Below are 25172 nucleotides of genomic sequence, written 5' to 3' on the forward strand. Positions count from 1 at the left end.
AAACTGGGGCAGTTGTTACCAGCAACCTGGTTTCGGGACGATTTGTGCATTTTTCTGGCGACAATATTGACATCAATGACTCTACCCTAGATGGCAAAAATACATTTCACGCTACTCAGTTAGCTGCCTGGCAGAGGGGGCCATCTGCTGAAAGCGGTCTTGGAGACATCAAACCATCCAATACGTCAACGTTGGATATACCAACAGCAGTTGAAAAGATCCAACAACAGCAGTTTCCGACACCATCAAAGAAGGTCACAGAAGATGCTGAAAAGTTCATTTGCCATATCTACAAGGAACCATCTGAGAACTGTAATCAAGCCCGCATTAAACTGTTCAACAAATGCCATGCAACGGAGACCCTACCTCCATCTAGTGATGCAGCAAAGTTCCACATAGAGCGTGCAAACTACCAAAGTTTCATTTGGAGAGAGGCCAGTAATCCAATGACAGATCTGCCACCGCCGACTGATTGTGGATGGAAACTCGTTGATGACAAGTTGTCACCGGTTCTTACAACTTTACCGTCAATTCCAAAGGGATGCCGAGAACTTACTCAGTGTGGTTGCAAGAAAGGTTGCAGTTCTGATAGTTGCTCTTGTCGGAAGTGGGGGAAACAGTTCTGCACTGAGGCCTGCAAGTGCAATGCCAGTGAAACACCATGTCGAAACAGGCCAAAGTAGGGGGGGGGGGGGTCAGAGCTTACACAGTTAAGCTAATTGGCATTCCCCTGGATGGCTCCTCCTTCCAGCCAATCAGTCTGACAGACTGCAATTGATTCAGGATTAATTAAGAATACATGTGATAATGATCAACTGCCTGCACTCCAAACATGTTTGCCATGAAGTGCATTTTGCGCCTTGTGCCATGTAAGTGCACTTTGCGCCTTGTGACCGTTAGCCTTAATTAAGTGGCTAATTAGTCAAATATTGACATTTAGTGTAGAAAACAATCTTGCTATTATATAGGACTCAGGTAAACCACTTCACTGATGGTATTTAAGGCAATAATTCAAGTGAATTAAAACAGTATGTCAAAAAACGAAAAGTTGCTTCATTACGGATATATTCACAAAAATCTGATTTTTTCCCTTCACAATTCCCTTTACTTTCATAATTGTGAAAAGCTGTAGTAACCTTACCAGACAAAATACTGTAAAATAATTGAAATGTACAGATAGGTGATGTAAAATAAAACATTTTTTCAAAAATTTTGAATTTTGCACTCATTGACCTTTGACCTTGATTAGTGACCTAATTACGCATTTTTGGGCTTGGCAAACAACAGATTCGTATTCAGCACGAAAAACTACCCCAGAAAAAGTGGTTTGCTTGCTTTTACTCAAAAATGCCTCATGAATTCACGTTTCCCAGAAATTTGACTAGACTAGTGAGTCTGCAACTAGTTGTTGTTGTTGTTTTTTGGTCTTTTGCTTTTTGTTGTTGGAATTTTGAATTTGCTGTTGTTGGAAAATTTAAATACAGCAAATTAAAACACTATCAGATTTTTCATTTTATACACTGGGTGATATAATTGATGGGTTCTTCAGTAGGTTATAAAGTATATAACCCCCACTGGCTGTTGGGGGCCCACCAGTGCAGGGCAATTGCCCAGGCTGCCCCATAGGTAAGACTGGCCCTGACAATTGGTTCACTTTGTCTCTGTCTGTCAGTCTGTCGAGAAACGTCAGTTTATCTTGTTTTCAATTGAATGTTATATTTTGAACACGAATCGGAACATGAATCGGAAAACAAACCTGTCGGTATTTTTTTTTTTTTTGTATACAAGCTCATGAAAGAGCTAACATTAATCACACAAAAAATCAAACAGACACATAAAACATATAATAAGGGGACTTTAGGAGCTGGAATTTGGCTTAGCAGGACTTTGGCTCTGAATTTGTCCCGATCGCGCATGTGCAGAGAGGAGTGAGATCATTTGTTTACTCTGCTTGTCTGGCAGTCAAACAAAATTGAAAATCATTCCCAACAGGAAACTTACTGTTTTAGGGACTTCATAGAGGACACAAACACCAGGCAGGAATAACTAATGTAACGTGTTAAATAAGGTGGTGTAAAAGACGTTGCATCAATGGCGGTAAACTTCCGAAAAATGTTTTTTTTCTCTGACCTTTAACGCCTTTATTTTTCATTTCAATTGAACTATACACGTGAACACTGTAGAATACAAATCGCCGTTTTCGCACTTTCAAACCCCTTCCGTTTAGCAGTTCTTGAAACAAATTATTACAGCATTTTACATCATCTTGGCCAATCAAATTTGCTGCTCGCAGACCTGGCTCATGTCCTTTTTATTTCTCCAACCAGCGTGGGAAACAGTGTTCTATGAATTCTATTTAGTGAAACCATAACTTTCAGTTGCTTTAGAATTGTTTCCTTTTCTTGTAGGTTGTTTATCTTGTACATACATTACTCAAATGTTATTAAACTCCTTAATTTGTGCTTTATTTTTGAAACTTTTTCTTTTGCATAAATTATCTATTCCTTTTGTGTTTAAAAACAATACATTGTAAACACATTTGGCGAATATATTTGGGTTTAAGGTAAAGTATACTTCATTACCAGTTTGTTTTTTGACTTTTTAAAATAGGCGTTTGAGATCACGTGATCTGTTGATTCGAGCCTCTTTGATTTTGTACTCTTTAGTGTTCCTATCTAAGCTTGGAGCTCATGCTGTGATGTAATGTAAGTCCTGCATACATTCATGCAAACCCTCAGTGTGATAATACTCCTTGGATCAGGTCTCTCCACTTTTTTTGGAAGAAGAAGAAGAATTCCCGAGTGAAATCCCTCACACTGTGTTCATTTGTTGTTGTTTTTCTCCTCACATCATTGTAATTATCTATATACGAGTATAATGGAGCAAGTTTTTGTATGTCCGCTCTATACACATTGATTGGACAGCTGGCGTGACGCCACCCACAATTGCAACCTTAAAGAAAATCATACGTCCGCCATTTTGGTGCTATGGGAAGCCCAAGATGTCCATGGAAGTGTCATATTCACAATAGCCATGCTCTCCCTATAAGTTTGCCATTCAGTATAAAACAACCTATCACGTCGGGGTCACCACTTTAGCGAGGATACTTTCAATTTAAGTGATAATAATAAGTTTTATTGACACTCCAAGTAAGCAAAACAGTAAAAACCACCAAGAGAGCATCCTCCACATCAGACCATGCACAAACGACCATGGTCGTTCCCTTCAGTCGTTGCTTACTTGAGATGGTTTTCATTGCTTTGCTTCCTCTGCTCACTTTGCTGTTGGTTCCTATTTATTGGCCAACTGTCTGGATTGAAGCAGGCCTGCTATCAAGGCCTACAGTCTCTGCTGAGAATGGAAACCACATGATGAAGTAACCTGTTCCAGCACTGGTCCGCCGAGGCCGAGATGTTGTGTTTATCTCCATGACATGGCGCTGATGTAAGATGACATCAACGGCCATTTACTGCTTTCACAACGTAGCCGACCGTGCATTGAGTCGAGTCGATTTTCGAGTCTCATGTCTCATGGGTCCAGTGTTGAGTTAGTTATTTGGTCGAATTATTCGACCCTCGCTTGAGTCATGCGTCATTCTCTAATCGAATTTCCATTCTCAATTCTTATCTGGTATCTCAAGGCCATTTTATGAATGAATGAATGATCGTTTTAAGGCCATTTTCCCCGCTAGAGCGGGGGTTAGCCTTGCAGGCCCCATAACAATCATGGTTCCCCGTTCGAGGCAATGTTTCTTATAGCCGGATGCCCTTCCTAACGCCAACACTTAGTCGCCTCTTACGATGCGCAGGGATACGGTGTACCTATTCTAAACCGGGGTACACACCGTGATCATTCATCCCAGCAAGCTGGTGCTCGATTTTCCGACCTCGGAAGGATGACAGACTGAGTCAACGCCCCTGGCGTTAATTCAGTGATCGACCGGGATTCGAACCCAGGATCCTAGGACCCCAAGCCGGCACCCTAACCGCTAAGCCAACACCAGGCTTCAAGGCTATTTTATCATGTCGGTTATTTTTCTCAATAGCAGAGAGAACATATTTCTACCCACCCTACCTAAACTATTGTCTTCTGCACCCCTCTGTTTATATTGGGCTGTTCCTTTTCTTTACCTTCACTACAGTGATGGAATTAAAACGGTTTATTAACCGCATGCGGTGAAACATAAACAACTTTGGTCTGAAGTTTTGACTCGCACATCCTGTTTAGTTCTCAGCCTGCTAAGTCGTGAGTTGAGTCATGAGTAATGTAAAAAATGGTGACTTAAGCCCGAGTTTCTGACGAGTACTACAGACCTGCATCCACGGCCTTACCTAATGGTGTAGCCTGCAGGTACCTATAAACCCGGAAGAAACCAGCATCTCCTGGAAGTCTTGCAGCTATCATTGTGGCAGTCCCAAAAATTTGTGTCACAGCCTCAAATGTCCTATCAAGGCCTAAAGGGTCATCCCGGGGAAGCTGTTGTACATGGTGGGTCAGTATTTAATTTGGATCTTCCATTCCCTGTGTAAACATAAATTCTCCTTCATATAATTGATCATAAAGGGCATAAAAGGGATTGTTGATTTATTTGGTGACATGAAACCAAGAAACATAAATTTCCCAGAGTAGCATGACCTCAACATTACAGGTTCACCCCCCAGCTAATGAAGCTACGCACAGATATGTGTGGCATACAAAATATGAAGAAGAAGGAGCATGACCTCAAATTATGAATCGCCAGGTGTCCATGGTGACGAGCACCTCCGTCACCATGGTGTCAGAAGACAGATCTAGCTGCTTCTCAGGGTACTCCCACGAAAAGCTTCACATTGGCTTGATTGGAGCACACCTCTTTCACTGGTTTATTGATGAGTACCAGGATCATACTTAAGAAAAGCTTCTCTGCTTGTGTCGTGAGACATAATAATCTGCTTGACGAGCAACACAATTGATGTCAACAACAATACAACCACAATTGATGTCGAGTTTGTTATTGTTTTTTAAAATCTTGCTATGATATCCCAGTGTGCATATCTGCTACTCATCTTGATGTCTGTCGTGCCTCCGATCATAACTCAAATAATGTGGTGTGTTCCACATCTGAACTCTTGACATCATGTATTATATGCTAAGTTATGCAAGATGCAGGTTAAGTCGACTTTATGGTAACTTACCCATTGTAAGGGATGCTGCACATGACGAGCACACTTATCAGACTGTCATTGTACGATCTATTATGGCATGCTTAGGTACTTGCAGTCCTTGTGATGGTAGGGCATGTACAGGTATGTCATGGAGGAGTGAAAGTTTTAATGGACCAGTTGTGTGGACTGAGATGATGGTTGATCTGTAGACAGGCATATTATATGTACCAACAACGTCCTTTTTCTGCACTTTGTTTTGTATTCAGACGGGTGTGAGCTTGTCCAGGAAAGGAAATCAACCATGTGCCATTAATTAGGTCACAGGCCTGAGACAGCAGACTCAGTGTCTGCAGCATACATAGCACCCCGGTTGGAGCTCAGCCGACCCCATACTGCATCTATTTATCAAGGGATAGAGGAACGCTGTGTCCGGATAGCCAAAGCACTGCGAGATCTGGCAACATTGTATCTCATTTACCTCTGCCTTGTATGCTTACTCAGCAGCCCAGTGTTAGCCACTCAACTCAATGCTCACATCATATTTATCATCATTCTTATTCCCACACTCCCACTTGTTGATGCTTTCTCCATCTAACGCTATGAGCTTTGCCTCCTTATAATGCCACAATGCCACTTTCTTCCTTTTCAAGTTGTGGGGTGCTCCTACTTCTAACCCCGTAAAGTTTTCCCTCCTCCACCAAAAGCCATGAGGTTTTCTTCCTCCTTATCCTATCGCTGTGGGGTTATTCTTCCTCCTAAACCAGTGAAGCTTTCCTCCCTCCCTTAAAGCCATGAGGTTTTCCTACGTCTCCTAAAGCCATGAGGTTTTCCCTTCATCTAACGCCTGAGGTTTTCCTCCCTCTCTTAAAGTCTTGAGGTTTTGCTTCTCCTAGAGCTGTGAGATATTTCTTCATAGGCATTCCTCCAAGAGCCGATAGGTATTCCTCCGAGAGCCAAGAGCCATTCCTCCAAGAGCCAATAGGTATTCTTCCGAGAGCCAATAGCCATTCCTCCGAGAGCCAAGAGCCATTCCTCCAAGAGCCAAGAGCCATTCCTCCAAGAGCCAATAGGTATTCTTCCGAGAGCCAAGAGCCATTCCTCCAAGAGCCAATAGCCATTCCTCCGAGAGCCAAGAGCCATTCCTCCAAGAGCCAATAGGTATTCTTCCGAGAGCCAAGAGCCATTCCTCCAAGAGCCAATAGGTATTCTTCCGAGAGCCAAGAGCCATTCCTCCAAGAGCCAATAGGTATTCTTCCGAGAGCCAAGAGCCATTCCTCCAAGAGCCAATAGGTATTCTTCCGAGAGCCAATAGCCATTCCTCCGAGAGCCAAGAGCCATTCCTCCAAGAGCCGATAGGTATTCTTCCAAGAGCCAAGAGCCATTCCTCCAAGAGCCAATAGGTATTCCTCCGAGAGCCAATAGGTATTCTTCCGAGAGCCAATAGCCATTCCTCCAAGAGCCAAGAGCCATTCCTCCAAGAGCCGATAGGTATTCTTCCAAGAGCCAAGAGCCATTCCTCCAAGAGCCGATAGGTATTCTTCCAAGAGCCAAGAGCCATTCCTCCAAGAGCCATTCCTCCAAGAGCCAAGAGCCATTCCTCCAAGAGCCGATAGGTATTCTTCCAAGAGCCAAGAGCCATTCCTCCAAGAGCCGATAGGTATTCTTCCGAGAGCCAAGAGGTTTTCCTGCAAGAACCAAGAGGTTTGCCACTGACAGTTAAGACGTTTACCTCCGACAGCTCAGAGGTTTGCCTCCAGTAGTCGAGAGGTTTGCCTCCAGGAGCCGAGAGGTTTCCTTCTCACGCCGTGAGGGTTTCATCCTTCTATAACTGAGGTTCAAGTACGTTTTTCTCATTTTCTTAATCTTCTAATTTAATCCTACTTACTTACCTGCTCACCATTCCTCTTGGTTCTCCATTGAGATGATAATGTTTTCAAATAATAGAATGATACTTTGATGGATTCGTCCACAGATCTGTTCATGTGAACAACCTCTTCCCTTTTTCCCCTCAGCTTTATTTACTGATCCTTCCACATATTCACCTCATCACACAATTAATTCAAAGATAAATGTGCACTTTGACCTCCCTGTTTATACACATCAGAGCCTGGAAACATCAGTGTGCTTTGTGAGAGCAACAGCTGTTGACATGCCAGAAAGTTATCCCTGCATCTCGCTCTTCAAATTAATAATATCTTGACCTATGAACATTACTATAGTTGGATTTGTGAATGAGGGGAAAACTGTTTATGCATGATTATAATCAGCAATATTATTTTTTGGATGAGGCAGACGAAGTGCATGAATCCAGAAGTAATTTGGTATTCCTCTTGATGCTCCTGTGATTTATTTTTTTTGGTGTACAAGATCGAGGCTCGTGAAAGAGCGAACATTAATCACACAAAAAGTCAAACCGACACATAAAACACAAAATAAGGGGAGCGGTAGACAAGATGGGGAGAGAGGGGGAAGGACACAAACACAACATTTGAGAGCAGGGACATCGAGAGAACTGTGGGAGGGGGAGGGCTTGGGGGGAGGAGGGAGAGGTATCAAACATATGTACACTGCAAGGACTTCCAGGAAAGAAGTTGGAATTTCAAAAAAGTGGATCTGGGGTGAATTAGCATGAGTAGAAAAGATCAAGGTTTTGGATGGGGGAAGATAAGAGATGGTGGTGAACAGCTGTTTTAAAGACCTGGAGGGAGGAGTGGGATTGAAGGGAGTGAGGGAGTTTGTCCCAGAGGTGGGAGAAAAGGGGAATGAAAGAGTGAAGGTGAGCAGAGAGCCTAGATTTTGGCAGTTTAACTATACACAAAGAATTAAGTTAAGCACCCCTACACAACGAATTAAGGTAAGCACCCCCTAATATATATTCTTTGTGTATATGTATACATTGGCATATATTCTAAGGTATGTGAGATCAAATAATGATTGGTATGACATTAGTAATTATCCATTGATGAAATTGAGTGATCAAGGTGAAAAAAAGTGATTGGTTGAGTCAGTGATCCGATCACGTGGGTCCTACACACGTTATTGACGCAAAGATCGCTAGAGGTCTTCTCAGAACAATGACTGTACGTTAGAAAACATAAACGTCATCCACACTGTCCGTGATGGACCTATAGCTCCATACTTAAATTGAGGTGAAAATATGCCTAAAATTCCCAAAAAATTTCACCTTAAATTATTCAGAATAAAATATTGAAAACGGCATGATTGTTATGTTTTTATGTGACCATAATATCACTTCTCCAGAAAATATAGCAATATCATGGGTATATTACACTGTTTTGACGACAACAAACTTGTAATGTGCGAGGTTGTAAAAAAACGGGGGGGGGTGCTTAACTTAATTCTTTGTGTATATAAGAGGGTTGCAGGCAGACCTTGTGCGACCTGAAGGAATATTTGGGGGACAGAGCACAGACAGAGCTGGGGTAGCAAGGCCGGAGAGGAGTCGGTAGAAGACAGAAAGACCACCAACCTGCCTGCGGTGAGTGAGCGAAAGGCCCTCGGAGTTAGCTTCATCGCAGGAGATTCCAATGATTCTGAAAGCTTTTGTTTCAACACCGTGAAGCAGAGCTAGGTGTGAGGCAGGAGCACCGGCCCAGAGGGGGGAACAGTATTCCATTGAGCTGCGGATGAAAGCCTTGTATGTGGTGAGATCAGGTGTGCCAAGGAAGGACTTCGCATGATGGAGGATTCCCAGTCGGCGACTGGCTTTGGAGGCTAGATTTGAAATGTTTTTTTTTCCCCAGGAAAGGTCATGGCAGGTCGTGAGACCCAAAAGCTTGAGCGACAGAACTTCTTGGAGAGGATTGTTGAGGAAGTAGATGGAAGGGTTGTCCAGTCGGTCTTTTCGGAGAGACATAGTAAGAGTGTGAGCTTTGTCAGGATTGAAAGACATGTTCCACTTGTTTGACCAGTCTGTGATTTTGTCCAAGTCTGCAGAGAGTGAGGAGGCTGCAGACTGCCGATCTGAGGGATGAGGAATGGAGCGGCAGAGAGTGGAGTCATCAGGAAAGAGATAGAGAGGATTTTCCAGAGAGTCAGAGAGATCATTGATGAAGACCAGAAAAAGCACAGGGCCCCGAACACTGCCTTGTGGTCATCATTTTAATCTTCAGTCATCTATTTATTAGGTACCAGCTTACTGGAAACAGCGGGCACTGCATCAGTGGCACAGTCCCACTTCCAGCGATGACGCAACCAGCAGCCACAGGCTGCACACGAAATAATAAGAAAACTCTCTTTTCCTTCTCATCATATTTCCTTCCAGTATTCCTTTCTTTATCCCTCACTCCAACGTTACTCTCCAGCCTTATCGGAGCCTCGTAAACCAAAATGGCAAAGGAAACGTTTGCAGTTTTATTATCCCTAGTGCTGGTTATAAAAAGTTACCTCGTGACGCTTTATAACTAAACTGCTAATTCTATATACCCTCTATTTATTCACCAACACGTTATTTGTTAACATGGCACCCTGACCTTGGATGGGAGAATCCACGTTTGTTTTTATTATATCATACGGGAATGATAAACTGAACACAACACGTGTCACCTTAACGGCAATATTACTTGAAGGAATTTGGTATAGATTGACAACAATATTTTTTGAGACCATCAATCTAAACTATAGATTATGATATACTTTAAAAAGGTGTTCCAAGGGATTTTACGGTGGTGGCGCTTCTTCTTTACAGCTGCAATTCATTTAGAGCCCACCCAAAGTGCCCTTGAGGGCATCAAGAGTCAATAACAAAGTGTGAACTATCTTCTATCTATAATTCCAGTAATCTCTGTGTGTGTGTGTGTGTGTGTGTGTGTGTGTGTGTGTGTGTGTGTGTGTGTGTGTGTTTGTTTGTTTGTCTGTGACCGCTGTTTCTCGACAACCACGGGTCCGATATACTTGAAACTTGCCAGGTATATTGCTGGGGACCCGAGGATGTGCCTTTTCAAGGTTTGAAATTAATCGGACAAGTAGTTACCGAGCTATGTCCAAAAAACGATTCAACCAATCAGAGAGCAGCGAGCTATCACGTGTGCCGAACGTGGCGAACAGACTCTGCCTCGGACGGCACATTTGAGAGCGTATTCATTTATTTCACGTTGGCAAACTATGTTGGCGTTAAACTATGTTTTAAAACTAATTAAAACTAATTTGCGATTCTTTCGCTTTCCTGCGCATTTGTGCACGCTATGGCGATTTCTTTACCAAACTCCGCAAGCCGTTCGCTTTGGACCAAACCATTTCATGTAAATAGAGGGGGGGATTGTCACCGTACTCGCAAGCCGTTCGCTTTGGACCAAACCATTTCATGTAAATAGAGGGGGGGGGGGATTGTCACCGTACTCGCAAGCCGTTCGCTTTGGACCAAACCATTTCATGTAAATAGAGGGGGGGGGATATAATTTTAGATATATATATAGTACGGGCATGCCCTAGTAATCATAATGTAGACCATACCATACCAAATGTTAAATCCACGCTCCATCGGGGGGTCACTTTTGCATCCCCAACGATGGGCTAGGGCAGTACTGCATCCTGAATACTCGGTTAGGCCAGTACCACATTCACAACACTAGACTAGGCCAAAACCGCATCCTCAATGCTAGGCTAGGCCAGGACCACATCCCAACACTGGGCTAGGCCAGAACCGCACCCCAATGCTAGACTAGGCCAGTAACGCATCCCAAACGCTAGACTAGGCCAGGACCGCATCCCCAATGTTAGACTAGGCCAGTACCGCATCCCCAATGCTAGACTAGGCCAGTACCGCATCCCAAACGCTAGACTAGGCCAGTACCACATCCACAACACTGGGCTAGGCCAGAACCGCACCCCAATGCTAGACTAGGCCAGTGCCGCATCCACAAAGCTAGACTAGGCCAGTACCACATCCACAACACTAGACTAGGCCAAAACCGCATCCTCAATGCTAGGCTAGGCCAGGACCACATCCCAACACTGGGCTAGGCCAGAACCGCACCCCAATGCTAGACTAGGCCAGTAACGCATCCCAAACGCTAGACTAGGCCAGGACCGCATCTCCAATGTTAGACTAGGCCAGTACCGCATCCCCAATGCTAGACTAGGCCAAAACCGCATCCTCAATGCTAGGCTAGGCCAGGACCACATCCCAACACTGGGCTAGGCCAGAACCGCACCCCAATGCTAGACTAGGCCAGTAACGCATCCCAAACGCTAGACTAGGCCAGTACCGCATCCCAAATGCTAGACTAGACCAGTACCGCATCCCCAACGCTAGACTAGGCCAGTACCATATCCCCAACGCTAGACAAGGCCAGTACCGCATCCCCAATGCTAGACTAGGCCAGTACCGCATCCCCAATGCTAGGCTAGGCCAGTGCTGCATCCGCAAAGCTAGACTAGGCCAGTACCATATCCCCAACGCTAGACTAGGCCAGTACCGCATCCCCAATGCTAGGCTAGGCCAGTGCCACATCCCCAAAGCTAGACTAGGCCAGTACCATATCCCCAACGCTAGACTAGGCCAGTGCCGCATCCCCAAAGCTAGACTAGGCCAGTGCTGCATCCCCAACACTAGGCTAGACCAGAATCACATCCCCAACGCTAGGCTAGGCCAGAACCGCATGCTCAATGCTAGGCTAGGCCAGTACTGCACCCCCAATGCTAGGCTAGGCTAGGCCAGTACCACATCCCCAACACTAGGCTAGACCAGAACCACATCCGCAATGCTAGGCTAGGCCAGAACCGCATGCCCAATGCTAGAGTAGGCCAGTACTGCACCCCTAATGCTAGGCTAGGCTAGGCCAGTACCACATCCCCAACACTAGGCTAGGCCAGAACTGCACCCCCAACGCTAGACTAGGCCAGACCTGCAACCACTTGGGGATATAAATTTGATTACTGAAAGAACCAATGAAGCATATAATGGCATATGGATAATGATGGCGCTCCTCATTTATAATGAGCTTTTGGTATTGGACTCTTAGACAGCTCATGGTTGAAGACCTGACTGATATATGAGCCTAACAAAGTTCACTAAACAGTAAGCTTCCTATGTGATGTCCTGGTATTTCTGATCGGTATGGAACACGATTGTGCAAACATGAGACTCGCTATTCCTTCAGCAAATCGTTCTCATGTTCCACCGACATTGGCTTGCAAGACGGGTCACGTGTTCACCCACACGGGACTCACCTCCCGACCGTCACTAACCAGAACATTTTAACTGCAGAAATACCTTTTGCGCCAAGAATGTAATTTCGATAAATGAAGGAAAATTGTGTGGTTAAGGGGAACAGTGTTTCAGTATATTTACAGCATGAATCGAGCCAACAGCCACCAAGGCTTTCAAGTTCAGCAATTATCCCCAACATTGATGGGAATGGTGTGTGTTAAAGGATAAGTTGTGACGTTATTATTCAGGAGTTGTTGACAATAAAATCACAACCCTTCAAATGTTCTTGATCCAGAGAGAATCCTGTGACGAAACTGGTGCGGCTTGATCAATCTTGGTTCATAAGAACTGGGGGGACAAAAGATGTGATTTTATGGAATCTCATTTCAACTGTCATTTATTTTAGGCTTTACATGCTAAACCTGCTGGTGTTTCTTTCCACAACCTCCTACTTTTTTTTCTTTTTTGTATACAAGATCGAGGCTCGTGTAAGAGCTAACATTAATCACAAAAAAGACAAACTGACACATAAAACATATGATAAAGGGAGCGGGAGACAAGATGGGGAGAGAGGGGGAAGCACACAAGTTCAACAGTGGAGAATAGAAACATCGGGAGACCTGTGAAAGGGAGAGAGCTTTGGGGGAGCAGGCATGGAAAGGGGGTGTGGGGGGTGGGAGAGGTATAAAACACATGGACACTGCTAGGACTTCAAGGAAAGAAGTCAGTATTTCAAAAAAGTGGATCTGGGGTGAACTAACGGGGTAGAAGAGATCAATGTTTTGGATGGGGGGAGATAAGAGATGGTGGTGAACAGCTGTTTTGAACACCTGGAGGGAGGAGCGGGATTGAAGAGAGAGAGTGGGAGTTACTGTCTTACTTCACCACCCTGGTCTTACCTTCAATCTGTTGCTCTGGTATTTCATGCAACTTGTATTCTTCTTCAACCCCTCTTCTCAAATAATGTTGTCCTCCCCCTCTCTCTCTCTCTCTCCTTAGACCTCACTGCAGACGTCCAAGATGTCTCAATCAAAATCCGCGGAGCACAAGGGGTCTAAGAAGATCAAGTTTGTCGTGCCCAAACTGCACGGACACCTAGACGCACGAACCTCGGAGCATGTAAGTTGTAGTGTGATGAGTCTGGACCCGTGCGGTTGAGCTGTGCAAGGTTGCGGTTTTGCCCGTCTCTCTATAGCGGTTAATGTATGGGTTGCTTTAGATTGACAGGGAGCTTATCTCTCCGGTAAGGGAGGTCCCATCAGCAGGAAAATAATAATTTATGTCAAGAAAATTGTATTTTGTAAATATTTGGTTCTGTTCTTTATATGAGATGCATTGAGATATTAAGCAATGACTACCTGTTGAATTCTCCAGCTAAGTGTGTGACTATATGCTTCAGGTACTTTTTGGGTCATTAATTATTAGATCATGTTGGTCCAACAGGGTGGTTCAGAGTCTCGTCTGAGTTTTATTCCCGACTATAGACTGTCTAAAGTCTAAACTGTTGTGTTGATGTTTCTGAGACTGGGTGTTGCATCACAGTGTACCATCCCTCGGTTGACCCGTCCACTAGTTTTGGTTAGCATATGTTAAAGATCCCACGGTGTGTTTCAATAAAGAGTAGGTGAGTTATAGCCGGCACGGTGAACAGGTTACGACGTAGTAGTAGAGAGTAGTCGACCTATTTGGTAATGTAATTAAGGAAAGTTTATTTAACTATCTGATTGATATTGACAACTAATATCTCTAGAGCTAGTTGCTTTCGGGCGGCTTGGTGAAGTTTCGTGTTATCAAACATCTTCACATTTCATTTTGCCTTTTCTAAGAGGAACTTAATAATGGAGAAGCAGACCCAGTGGTGTAAATGTTAGAGCAATCTGCTCTGAGGGTCTGTTGTTCAAACACCAGCCGAGTCATACCAAAGATAAAAAGAAAAAAAGGTTTGTCCTGCTTCCTTGCTTGACACTCAGAATATAAAAGGTTAGAACATGGACAAACAATGCTGGGAAGGCAATGGCAAACCACCTCGTATAACCCTTGCCAAGAAACTGCTTTGGCATCACCAATGCTCTGTAGAGAGTATGGCACATCTTTATTATAATGGAACAAACATATATGGTTATGTACATTCACGTGAAAAAGTAAGTACATCCCATGTAAAGTTTTGACTTTTTCAACATATTTCAACATACAGCTATTTGATCTTCATTTCAACAATATTGATAGATAACGGTGATATAATATAACAAATATCATGAAACATTTACATTTTGAAGTCCATTGTATAATTTAAATAAACATAAATGAAAATTTCGCATGTGGAAAAAGTAAGTACAACCCGACATTTATCACTACTTCAAATACCTAAAATTAGAATCAGGTGCACCAGCTCAGGTGCAAACGATTAGAACATCGTTAGAGAGGATCTTGGAGGAACCTGTCTTATTTAAACCTCAGACATTTAGTTTGGTTTGCTCTTAGTTGTTGAAGTGCGTGGCGTCACTATGCCGAGACCAAAAGAGCTCTCTGAGGCCTTCAGAAAGAAGGTTTTAGATGCCTATGAGTCTGGGAAGGGATTTAAAAAGATCTCCAAACAATTTGAAGTCAATCATTCGACTGTCCAGAAGATCATCTACAAATGGAGAAGATTCCAAACAACTGCCAACTTGTTCAGGCCAGGCCGCCCCAGCAAGTTCAGCCCGAGAGCAGACCGCATGATGCTGAAAGAAGTCTCTAAGAACCCCAGAATGTCATCACGGGACCTACAGGTAGCTCTTGCCACTGTTGATGTCAAAGTGCACGGGTCTACCATTAGAAAGAGGCTCCACAAATTTGATCTACATGGGAGGTGTGCCAGGAGGAAACCTTTGCTGTCCAGAAAGAACATCAGGGCAAGACTAAAGTTTGCCAATGAACACCTAGGCAAAGACCAGCACTTCTGGAACAATGTGCTCTGGACAGATGAGTCAAAGGTAGAGCTATTTGGCCACAGTACCATAATACATGTTTGGTGAAAACCAAAGACAGCATTTGACCACAAGAACCTGATACCAACTGTAAAGCATGGTGGTGGAAATATTATGGTTTGGGGCAGCTTTGCTGCATCAGGGTCGGGGCAGCTCACCATCATAGAATCCACTATGAATTCTTCATTGTACCAGAGGGTGCTTGAGGATAATGTGAGGCCATCTGTCGGAAAGTTGAAGCTCAACCGAAGGTGGACCTTGCAACATGACAATGACCCTAAACATACCAGTAAATCCACCAAGGAATGGCTGAAAAGAAAGAAATGGAGGGTTCTGGAATGGCCAAGTCAAAGCCCGGATCAAAATCCCATCGAGATGTTGTGGGGGGATTTGAAACGAGCTGTGCATGCAAGAAACCCCTCAAACATATTCTGCACGGAGGAGTGGGCAAAAAATTCTCCCAGTCGATGTCAGAGACTGGTAGACAGTTAGAAGAAACGCCTACTTGAGGTTGTTTCTGCCAAAGGGGGCAATACCACCTATTGGAGCCAAGGGTGTACTTACTTTTTCCACACGCGAAATTTGCATTTATGTTTATTTAAATTATACAATGGACTACAAAATGTAAACGTTTCATGATATTTGTTATATTATATCTCCTTTATCTATAAATATTGTTGAAATGAAGATCAAATAGCTGCATGTTGAAATATGTTGAAAAAGTCAAAACTTTACATGGGGTGTGCTTACTTTTTCACATGACTGTATATATTTGTGACCAAAACGTCTTCTTCTTCTTCAAATTTTATTTCGACCCTTTATACTGCTGAGACCCTTAGACATTTTGAAGACCCACCAAGACCCAAAAGGACCTGGTTATTATCCTCAGTTAAAACAAGCCTGTGCCTCTGTAGCAACGTGTGGTGAGGCGAGCGAAGCAAGCCGATCCATGCTAGTGAAAGAGGCGAGAGAAGCAATTTGCTTCACAAGTTATTTATCATATCGATGCACTACTTGAACAGTAATTTATGACTCAGCAATGATTTCCTGTTACCCACACTGCTTATACCTTTCTTACACAAACTGCTTATGTCACCTACGCTGCTTATGTGTTAGCGACACCACATTTACTTGTGTTACCCACACTGCTTTGTCTTTCTGTTTGACCGACAGATCAGGAAGCGTCGTCCGACTCCAGCAACACTCTTTCATAATGAGCAATTTACTCAAGGTTAGAGATTGTGTCATCAGCTTCACCTTTGATTTTTTTCCCCCTGTGCCAATGTCGGTGCAACTTGTTCCCTTAACATGAACTCTATCATCGCTCTTAGAGAGTCCAGTTTCAGAACCCACTTTTAGCTTACCCCCCCTATTGATTCATGAAGCTCAAATTAAGATTCATGAAGTCCTAGTTCATTTCCAGCACTAATCGCCATTTTCAAGCCAAACTTATTATTATGACTGAGGCATAATTTTTTAAGTCGATGACAAGATTGTCCTGTTTACTGTTGCAGATGAAAGAGAATCTGAAGTGAGTATGCCAAGCGAGTCTGCCATAAGAAGCAACTCAGGTGGTCCCATTCCTCATTAAAAAAACATCACCACCTTGTGTCATCACCGCACCTCCATAATGCTGTTATTGCATTTGCCATCGTCATTAATTCACTGCATCTTCCATCCTCTTCCACCTCACATCCTCTTCCACCTTCACTGCATTTCCGTTGCATTTATTTACGCTTTCCTCCCACCATAACCATACCACCTCCATATAACCTCCAACACAACGACAACACTTATCCATCACCATCATCCCATCAACGTTCATTGCAAGAACACTTCACTGCTTTGATGAACCACCACAGTCTATTCGATGCAGCACCACCATTATTTTATTTGCACCTCTATGACCTTGCAATATCATATTTGGACTATGATTGTGCCGCATTTGCTTAATCATATAACCACCCTTCTGTCGGTACAACGGTAGTACTCACTGCCCAACCCCAATGTTGTATGTAGATTGCAGGGGAGAAAGGAGGTCATGACAGGGAAGGCCCTCTTGGAACTTACAACCCTCCCAGCATGCGTGGTGAGCTAGACATCAACACCTGTTAATTGATTAATCATCCAAGCATTCGAATCCTGGTAGGTTGTGATACTGCCAAGCCCTGCTTGCATATCTATTTCATATATAAGTCTCATCAAGTTGTCCCATCAATTTGTATTATGGGCTAGAAGGATGGCCTGGGAGATATCTTGGGTTTGAATCTCGGCCCAGCTACAAACTGTCATTTTTAGTAAGGGAAACATATGAAAATCTGTTAACTAAATTGTTACCAAAAAATTTCTTCACCAATATGTTTGTAAAGGTGTGTAATAACATGTGTTAAAATGTTGAAGGTCAACTCCCGTGGGAAACCCAGAAAAAAAGCTGTTGAATTCGGGTACCGAAAAATTATTTTCGAGAATTTTTATTTTTTTCAATCGGCCCTTAAGTAACTTATGAGGGGTCAAATACGGGTTTTTCATGATTCTGAGTTGATTGTTAACATTTATATTTCACCACAGACACTCCTTTGTGGAAAAATAATTTCTAAATATATCTCATTTTCTACTTTGCAGGACATGGAGTCTAGCAATATGGATGAAGACGTTACTCCACCTGTGCTCAATTGCTTCATCTGTGCACGCTCGGATACACCAGCTGAAAGGCTCATACAGGCAACTCCAAAGGGATACTCAACTTTATTGAAACAAGCAGAAACTGTCGAAAATGTTACTGTTGTGGAACGTATGAAGGAGGCTCAAAAGGAAGGAAAACTGAGGTACCACCAGAAGTGTAAAAATGATCTGTACAACAACTTTGTTGCAACCACCAAGAAGTCAGCTCAAGCATCAAAGGCAGAGAAAGAGTCATCAAAGTTGAAGAGAAGACGCACTACTTGTGAGTTCAGTTCATCAACTGGCTGCAGTTCTAGAAGATCAGAGTCAGTTGACCTCCTGTATAAGGATGTATGCATTCTTTGCAACCAACCAGCCCAGCTCTACAAAAATAATCCAGCACAAGCTAGAAAGAAATACAGAGTGCCAGATAATTTGACTGCAGATACACTGAAGGCAAGCTTGCTGAAGACAGCACGGAGTCGCGGGGATGACTGGGGCACTGAAGTCACTGGACGCCTGGAAGGGATCAACGACTTGGTAGCAGAAGAAACACTGTACCATTTGCGATGCAAACTTATGTTTGCGAGAGGTGACAGTTTGTCCAAGACTGATGAGGAAGGAAAAAGGAAGAGAGGACAGAGGAGTATTGATGAGGAGCGAGAGGCAGTTTTTATTGAATTCTGCGAATGGTTAGACTCAGAATTAGAGCATGGGGTAATGAACATGGACCAAGTCCATGAAAAGCTGCAGGAGTTTGATCAGTCACCAGAGAAGAGCCTTTCTTATTCAAAGCATTGGCTGAAGATAAAACTTCTAGAGAAATACGAAGACACCTTGTATTTCACAACACAGGAAAGAAGGGCAGATGTACTCTGTCTCAAAGATGGCACCGACAATATTCTGCGAGGGCATCATGCTAATCTTGACCATGGAGATGAGAAGACTCCGATCATAAAGACGGCACTCAAGTTCATATCCAATGATATTGCCTTGATTGATTTAGGTCCAAAGTCATACCCCACCACACACAGTAGGACTGACATCGATAGTCAGCTGACACTTGTTCCTGCAAGCCTTCAGATGTTCTTGAGACCGATTGTCAAGACAGACGAAAGAGTTGCAGTTTGGAGGCAGAATTTTATTAAGGCTTGTCGACCTCGGTCTGGAGTATTGCCACACCAAATGGGGCTTGCCATACAACTTGATCATAGATTTGGGTCAAAATGGATGCTCGACAAGTTCCACCGGCTGGGATACACTGAGTCTTACACGGAGACACAAAACTACAAATACTGCTTCCTTAATAGTAGGAGTGGAGATGATGTTCCAGATACTTCTGGCACTCTTGACACCATTGTGGAGGAAACCGATGAACAGATCAATGATGAGGTTGCGGTTGATGCTGCGCTTGAGGATCAATCAGTGATGACAGCCAAAGTGCCAGCCAGTGAAAGTGAATTGTCAAGTAATGATCAGGTGGTCTTTATGGAGGTTGGGGAAACAAACAATGCAGTCACTCAGTTTGTTGGAGACAATATAGATTTAAACATTGTCTCTATTCACGGAGAATAGAGACTGCAGTCATGATGTTGTTGAGTCTGAAGAAGACATAGACAATGACTGTTGAAACTTCTGACATTGTGAATGAGAAATAACTCTTGAGTATTATATATGTATGTGAAATAAAAGCTACTTTGTGTGTAAATGTAAAAGTGAAAATATAAACGTTAACAATCAACTCAGAATCATGAAAAACCCTTATTTGACCCCTCATAAGTTACTTAAGGGCCGATTTTAAAAAATAAAAATTCTCGAAAATAATTTTTCGGTACCCGAATTCAACAGCTTTTTTTCTGGGTTTCCCACGGGAGTTGACCTTCAACATTTTAACACATGTTATTACACACCTTTACAAACATATTGGTGAAGAAATTTTTTGGTAACAATTTAGTTAACAGATTTGTGAAATATCTCATAAAATGCCCTTACTATTTGGTGTTTCACAGGCATGGCGAAGCATTGGGCATGTGCTCTGCCAGCATTAGGTGTTGTATGTTAAAGATCCCACAGTGTCCTCCACAAATACCTGGCGAGCTATCAGAGATGCAAGATTATCTGAGCACATGTCAAAATAATTAATACTTACAATGGACCAAACAACAACAACCACCTTTGGAGGCCATTTTTCCCTGTAGAGCAGGGGTTGGCCTTTTCCGGGCACCGTGGTCCCCCTTTTTTGAAGCAATGTTTTATGGACCGGATGCCCTTCCTGCCGCCAACCCTGTTAGTCGCTTCTTGCAATACGCAGGGAATTACCACTGAGGTGGTACTCAATTTGCCGACCTTGGAAGGATGACAGGGTGAGTCAACCCCCCTGGTGTTAATTCAGCGATCAACCAGGATTCGAACCCAGGATCCTAGGATCCCAAGCCGGCACCCTAACCGCTAAGCCAACACCAGGCTTAATACTTACAATGGACCATTCAATGTTTTTTCTTCTATAGGTACCAAAAATACCTCCTGAGTAAGGATTACCACTTGTGGTTGGCTAAAGAAACATTCTCGTAAACCAATATTTCCTCTCCCAATGTAGGGAGCGGAAATAAAGTATCGAAGTTTGTGTTTTTAACCAAACAAGATATAAAAGGGAAAACATTATAGTAACAATCATCGAAGTGGAAATCTTAACAACTGTGCCTTCTTTGTTGGTTTGGGCCTTGTAGGAATTGTGACCGTATAATGTTCATGTGTTTGAAAGGGTTCACCAACCTGTGTGATTAGTAATTACACTCTCCATTGCACATAATATGAAAGAGCCTTTTCATACATTTAATACCCTACTGATAAATCAAGGCCTCATGATTAATTCCTGGATAATGCAACCGAATAAATCAATGCTCGCTTCATGAGGTCCAAGAAAGTTGAAACAGATACTCAAATAGTCCGATGTGATTTTTCTGTGCACCAATCAAGATCCCGCGCCCTTAGGGTTTACCTGTTTAGTGTGCCCATCTCTAAACCCCTGGCTCATACTTTTGGGACCTCTGGTTAAAATCAAATCCCATAAATTGTCTAACAATATCCTTGTAATTCATTGTAAAGTGCACTGCTATCTATCAATGTAAATCATCCAAACTCATGAACTTCTTCTTCTTCTCTGTACCTTAATCCCAGCAGTTATGGGTCAGCCACTCAGATCTGCCTTCTCCATTCCCCTCTGTCCTCCACATCTTCCTTTCACAATCCTACACTGGTTCCACTACTTTCCACTAGTATCTGCCGTCCTCTTGATCTTTTCCCTTTAATTGGCTCATTCCATGCTTTCTTGATTGGCTGTTCTTCCTTTGTTCTCATCACGTGTCCAAACCACCACAACCTAGTCTCTCCAATCCTTTCTGTGTTCTTTGCAACCCCAGCTCTCTTACATATGTCCTCATTTCTTAACTGCTCTCTTCGTGATACTCTGAGAATCCACCGAAGCATTCTCATCTCTGTCCTCTCCAGCAACTCTTCCATTTTTCTCAAAAAAACATTTTTCTCAAAAGCCCATTTTTCTGCACCATACACTATAACTGGTTTAATCACTGTCTTGTACATTTTAACCTTCAATTTTCTCGTATCCTTCTGTCACAGACGACTCCAGTAACCTCCTTCCATTTTGCCCATGCTACCTTCACTCTATCCTGGATTGTGACCCCCTAATTATTGAGTCCAACGTCTGTCAAGGATTTGCACTGTCTGGGTATTTTCATATTTGCAAATGCCCTTCATTTTTCGTGACATTTCCTCACATATTCGAGGGCCGTATAAAAAGTTTTGTGTATGACCTTGCCTTGGCAAACTGCCTGCAGCTTTTCAGTTATAATTGTGCCAAGTGGTAATACCAACCATCCTCGTTAGGTGGCAGTAATTTACAAATACTGTACTTTTGTCCAGCGACTTCGAAGTTTTCGGTTATGGTAATTTGGTGTAATTGTATATAACTAGCAATAAAGCCTGGTGTTGGCTTAGCGGTTAGGGTGCAGGCTTGGGATCCTAGGATCCTGGGTTTGAATCCCGGTGGATCGCTGAATTAACGCCAGAGGGGTGAGTCAGCCTGTCATCCTTCCGAGGTCGGCAAATTGAGTGCCAGTACACTGGTAATTCCCTGTGTGTCGCAATAGGTGACTAACAGGGTTGGAGGCAGGAAGGGCATCCGGCCATAAAACATTGCTTCAAAAAAGGGGACCACGGTGCCCAAAAAAGGCCAACCCCTGCTCTGCGGGGGAAAATGGCCTCTAAAGGTGGTATATATCTATATATATATATATATATATATATATATATATATATATATATATATATCAAGTTGCCCATGCCTGCACGGGATTCTAAATGGGGTAGGGATGCAGGCGGCAAAAATGCAAATGGAGCCTTCTGTCATCGAAAACGCAAGCTGGGAGCAACAACTCACCTTTATTGCCACATCTGATGCAATTCAAATGCTGTAATAGCGACGAGGTGCTCTATTTGAAACTGTTTGTATTGTTGCGGATTTGAGAATCCTGTAATTGTTGTAAATATCACCCTCTGTAAATAGTGTAATGATCCTTGTAAATACCTCCGTTAAGTGTAAAGATCAAAGGTCGTCCCCCTTAGTTAATCCATCGCATGCACGTAGAAAATCATATACCCTTCCAAATAGTTATTTCCTTATTATGTGTATTAGTTTAAGGATCTGTCTCCCATTAATTGACACTGCATTGCACCGAATTGAAATAAGATAGATTCCCTTTCATTGCCAACTGCATTTGCCGCCATTACGGCATGGTCAAGCCTCGGAGAAGAAGGGAGAGGAGCTATATCAAGGGCGTTGCCCGCCCATCGTCATCAAAAGGTGGAGCCAGCGAGCCCCCACCAGCCAACCAGGGCTGATGAGAGACCATCATGGGCGTGGCGCGCATTGATCTGGAAGCGCGTTATAAAAGCACCTGCGCAAGCCTTTTCGAGAGAGATGCGGCAGATGCGGGAGATGCGGAGATGCGGCAGATGGAACACACATGAGCTTTGAGACCACCGCAGCTTTGAGACCACCGCAGCTTTGAGAACACCGCAGTTTTGAGACCACCGCAGCTTTGAGCTTTGACAGCGGTTTCGGCCGCAGCTACGAAGCAGCGCCGCCGTGCGGATACGATTGAGGAGGGTCGGCGGCTGCCCACCTCGAGCCGCGCGATCACGCCAACCGGACCCGCATCCTTCCCGCCCTGTGATCCCACCTCCTCGTCCGTCCAGCCATCCACCTCCTGCCATTCATTCCTGCTTCATTCCCCGTGTAAGTCTGATTGTCGTCTGTCCTTTATGTTGTCCTGGGGTTTAAGTAAGCTTGTATAGATAAGTAGTATTGCACTGTGTCTTCTTACTCCTTCTGTCTTTATTTTCGTATCTTTCCTCCTCCTTGGTTTCTTTTGATTTGTACATAATTAGTAGTAATAAATCCTGTTATTTCCTACTTTTGCCTTCTTCTTCTTCCTCGTCCGTTCGTCCTTGTCTTTTCCACATTGAATACCTGTGGCACGATTTGGCCAATGACTAAGAATCGGGTCTAGTTCTGTTAATGGTTCGAGCCGCGGCTGCTAATCCGCTCGGCAAATTAACATCTTGTCCATGGTATCGAACGAGGTTGCTCACCTGCCTCTCTGGAGGGAGCTGGGCAGCTTCAGGACTCACGTCGGTCAGTCACAGACAAGGGGATTAATTCCCCCTTGGTAAGGGGAAAAAGGGCTGATGGTGAGATCCGCAACAGTATGTAGCTTTTCGATGCCTAGGGTCCGTAATAAAAAATTGTATTGGTGTCAAAGCCAGTGACCAATTGCAAATTAATAGTAGGATTCAATTGTATAAAAACATTGAATAGTAAAATGTACATTGGAGTTTCAGCTGGAGGGTTTGGCGGACCATCATTCCCCTTCGATTACCATGTTGCCTTATTTTGCTCACCACACTGTTGGCAAAAGTGCATTGGACATCAGGATCGACATCTGGGATAGTGGAGGGTACAGCTTTCACTTCCGCCAGTATTCATCTTGGTAAATTGTGTTATCACATTCAGTAAAGTCATACACAAAACTTTTTAAACAATCCTCATTGCATTTCAGGCTCCATTGTTATTACCTGTGCCACTAAGTATGGATGAAGCCTGGTGTTGGCTTCACGGTTAGGGTGCTGGCTTGGGATCCTTGGATCCTGAGTTCGAATCCTGGTCGATCGCTGAATTAATGCCAGGGGGGTTGACTCAACCTGTCATCCTTCCGAGGTCAGAAAATTGAGTACCAGCTTGCTGGGATGAATGATTCCGGTGTGTGGGCGATTTAGAATAGGTACACCGTACCCCTGCGCATCGTAGGAGGTGACTAAGGGTTGGCGTTAGGAAGGGTAGCCGGCCATAAGAAACATTGCCTCAAACAGGGAACCATGATTGTCATGGGGCCCGCAAGGCTAACCCCTGCTATAGTGGGGGAAATGGCCTTAAAACGAGCATTCATTCATTCACCAAAGGTGGATGGAAGTTGTGTTTTCAGCCTGTCTGTCTATTTGTTTGTCTGTGAACAGGATATCTCAAAAAGGTTATTGACAGATTCAAATGAAACTTCGTGGACATGTTGGGTGAGTGACCAGGAATAATTAATTCCATTTTGGTGAAGATCCGGATCTGGTTACTAAAATTTTTTAAGTGATTCTTCACCATTGAGTGAAAGGGCTAAAACAATATATAGCATGATATCTCAAAAAGTTGTGGACGGATTTGGACAAAACCTGATGGACAGGTTGGGTGGATGACAAGGATGAATTGAGTCCATTTTGGTGAAGATCCAGATCCATCAGCTTTTTCAACTTTTACAAGGGATTCTTCACCATTAAGAAATTGGGCCAAAAACGATATGTAGCACAATATCTCAAAAAGTTGCCGACGGATTTGGACAAAACTAAGGCAGAAGCTCAATGGAATATGCAGGGGGCTCAATGTAATAGCTGAATGGAAATTGATCCGCAGCTCAATGGAATACTGTTCTCCCCTCTGGGCCGGTGCTCCTGCCTCACACCTAGCTCGGCTTCACGCTGTGGAAACCAAAGCTTTCAGAATCATTGGAATCTCCCGCGATGAAGCTAACTCCGAGGGCCTTTCACTCACTCACCGCAGGCAAGTTGGTGGTCTTTCTTCTACCGACTCCTCTCCGGCCTTGCTCTCCC

At 43.6% G+C, this 25172-nt stretch overlaps 3 protein-coding genes across 13 annotated transcripts in view; all 3 read left to right on the forward strand.

Annotated features, from left to right (window-relative positions):
- The window catches only part of STARD3 (StAR related lipid transfer domain containing 3), a 196824-nt gene that overhangs the window by 40877 nt on the left and 130775 nt on the right, over nt 1-25172 (forward strand). The gene's annotated exons all lie outside the window — the stretch shown is intronic.
- The window catches only part of LOC137437986 (uncharacterized), a 52071-nt gene that overhangs the window by 5915 nt on the left and 20984 nt on the right, over nt 1-25172 (forward strand). For 6 of the 11 annotated variants that reach the window (XM_078766694.1, XM_078766693.1, XM_078766695.1 and 3 more), the window contains exons 1-5: nt 7801-7920; nt 13315-13434; nt 16455-16512; nt 16796-16812; nt 17301-17370. In XM_078766694.1, coding sequence (XP_078622820.1) covers nt 7816-7920; nt 13315-13434; nt 16455-16512; nt 16796-16812; nt 17301-17370 — 370 coding nt within the window. In that variant the 5' untranslated portion in view covers nt 7801-7815. Of the gene's footprint in view, nt 1-6839; nt 6984-7800; nt 7921-13075; nt 13208-13314; nt 13435-16454; nt 16513-16795; nt 16813-17300; nt 17371-25172 lie in introns of those variants that run through there. The other 5 variants (XM_068132804.2, XM_068132802.2, XM_078766701.1 and 2 more) reach the window with 3 other exon arrangements.
- LOC144888514 (uncharacterized) lies at nt 17382-20279 on the forward strand. Its single transcript, XM_078766689.1, has 2 exons — nt 17382-17426; nt 17904-20279. The coding sequence occupies exon 2, from the start codon at nt 17907-17909 to the stop codon at nt 19515-19517; it is 1611 nt and encodes a 536-aa protein (XP_078622815.1). The 5' UTR covers nt 17382-17426; nt 17904-17906; the 3' UTR covers nt 19518-20279.

This window comes from Myxine glutinosa, chromosome 12 (genome assembly GCF_964187855.1).
Source record: "Myxine glutinosa chromosome 12, kmMyxGlut1.1, whole genome shotgun sequence".
In the NCBI taxonomy this organism is placed as follows: Eukaryota; Metazoa; Chordata; class Myxini; order Myxiniformes; family Myxinidae; genus Myxine; species Myxine glutinosa.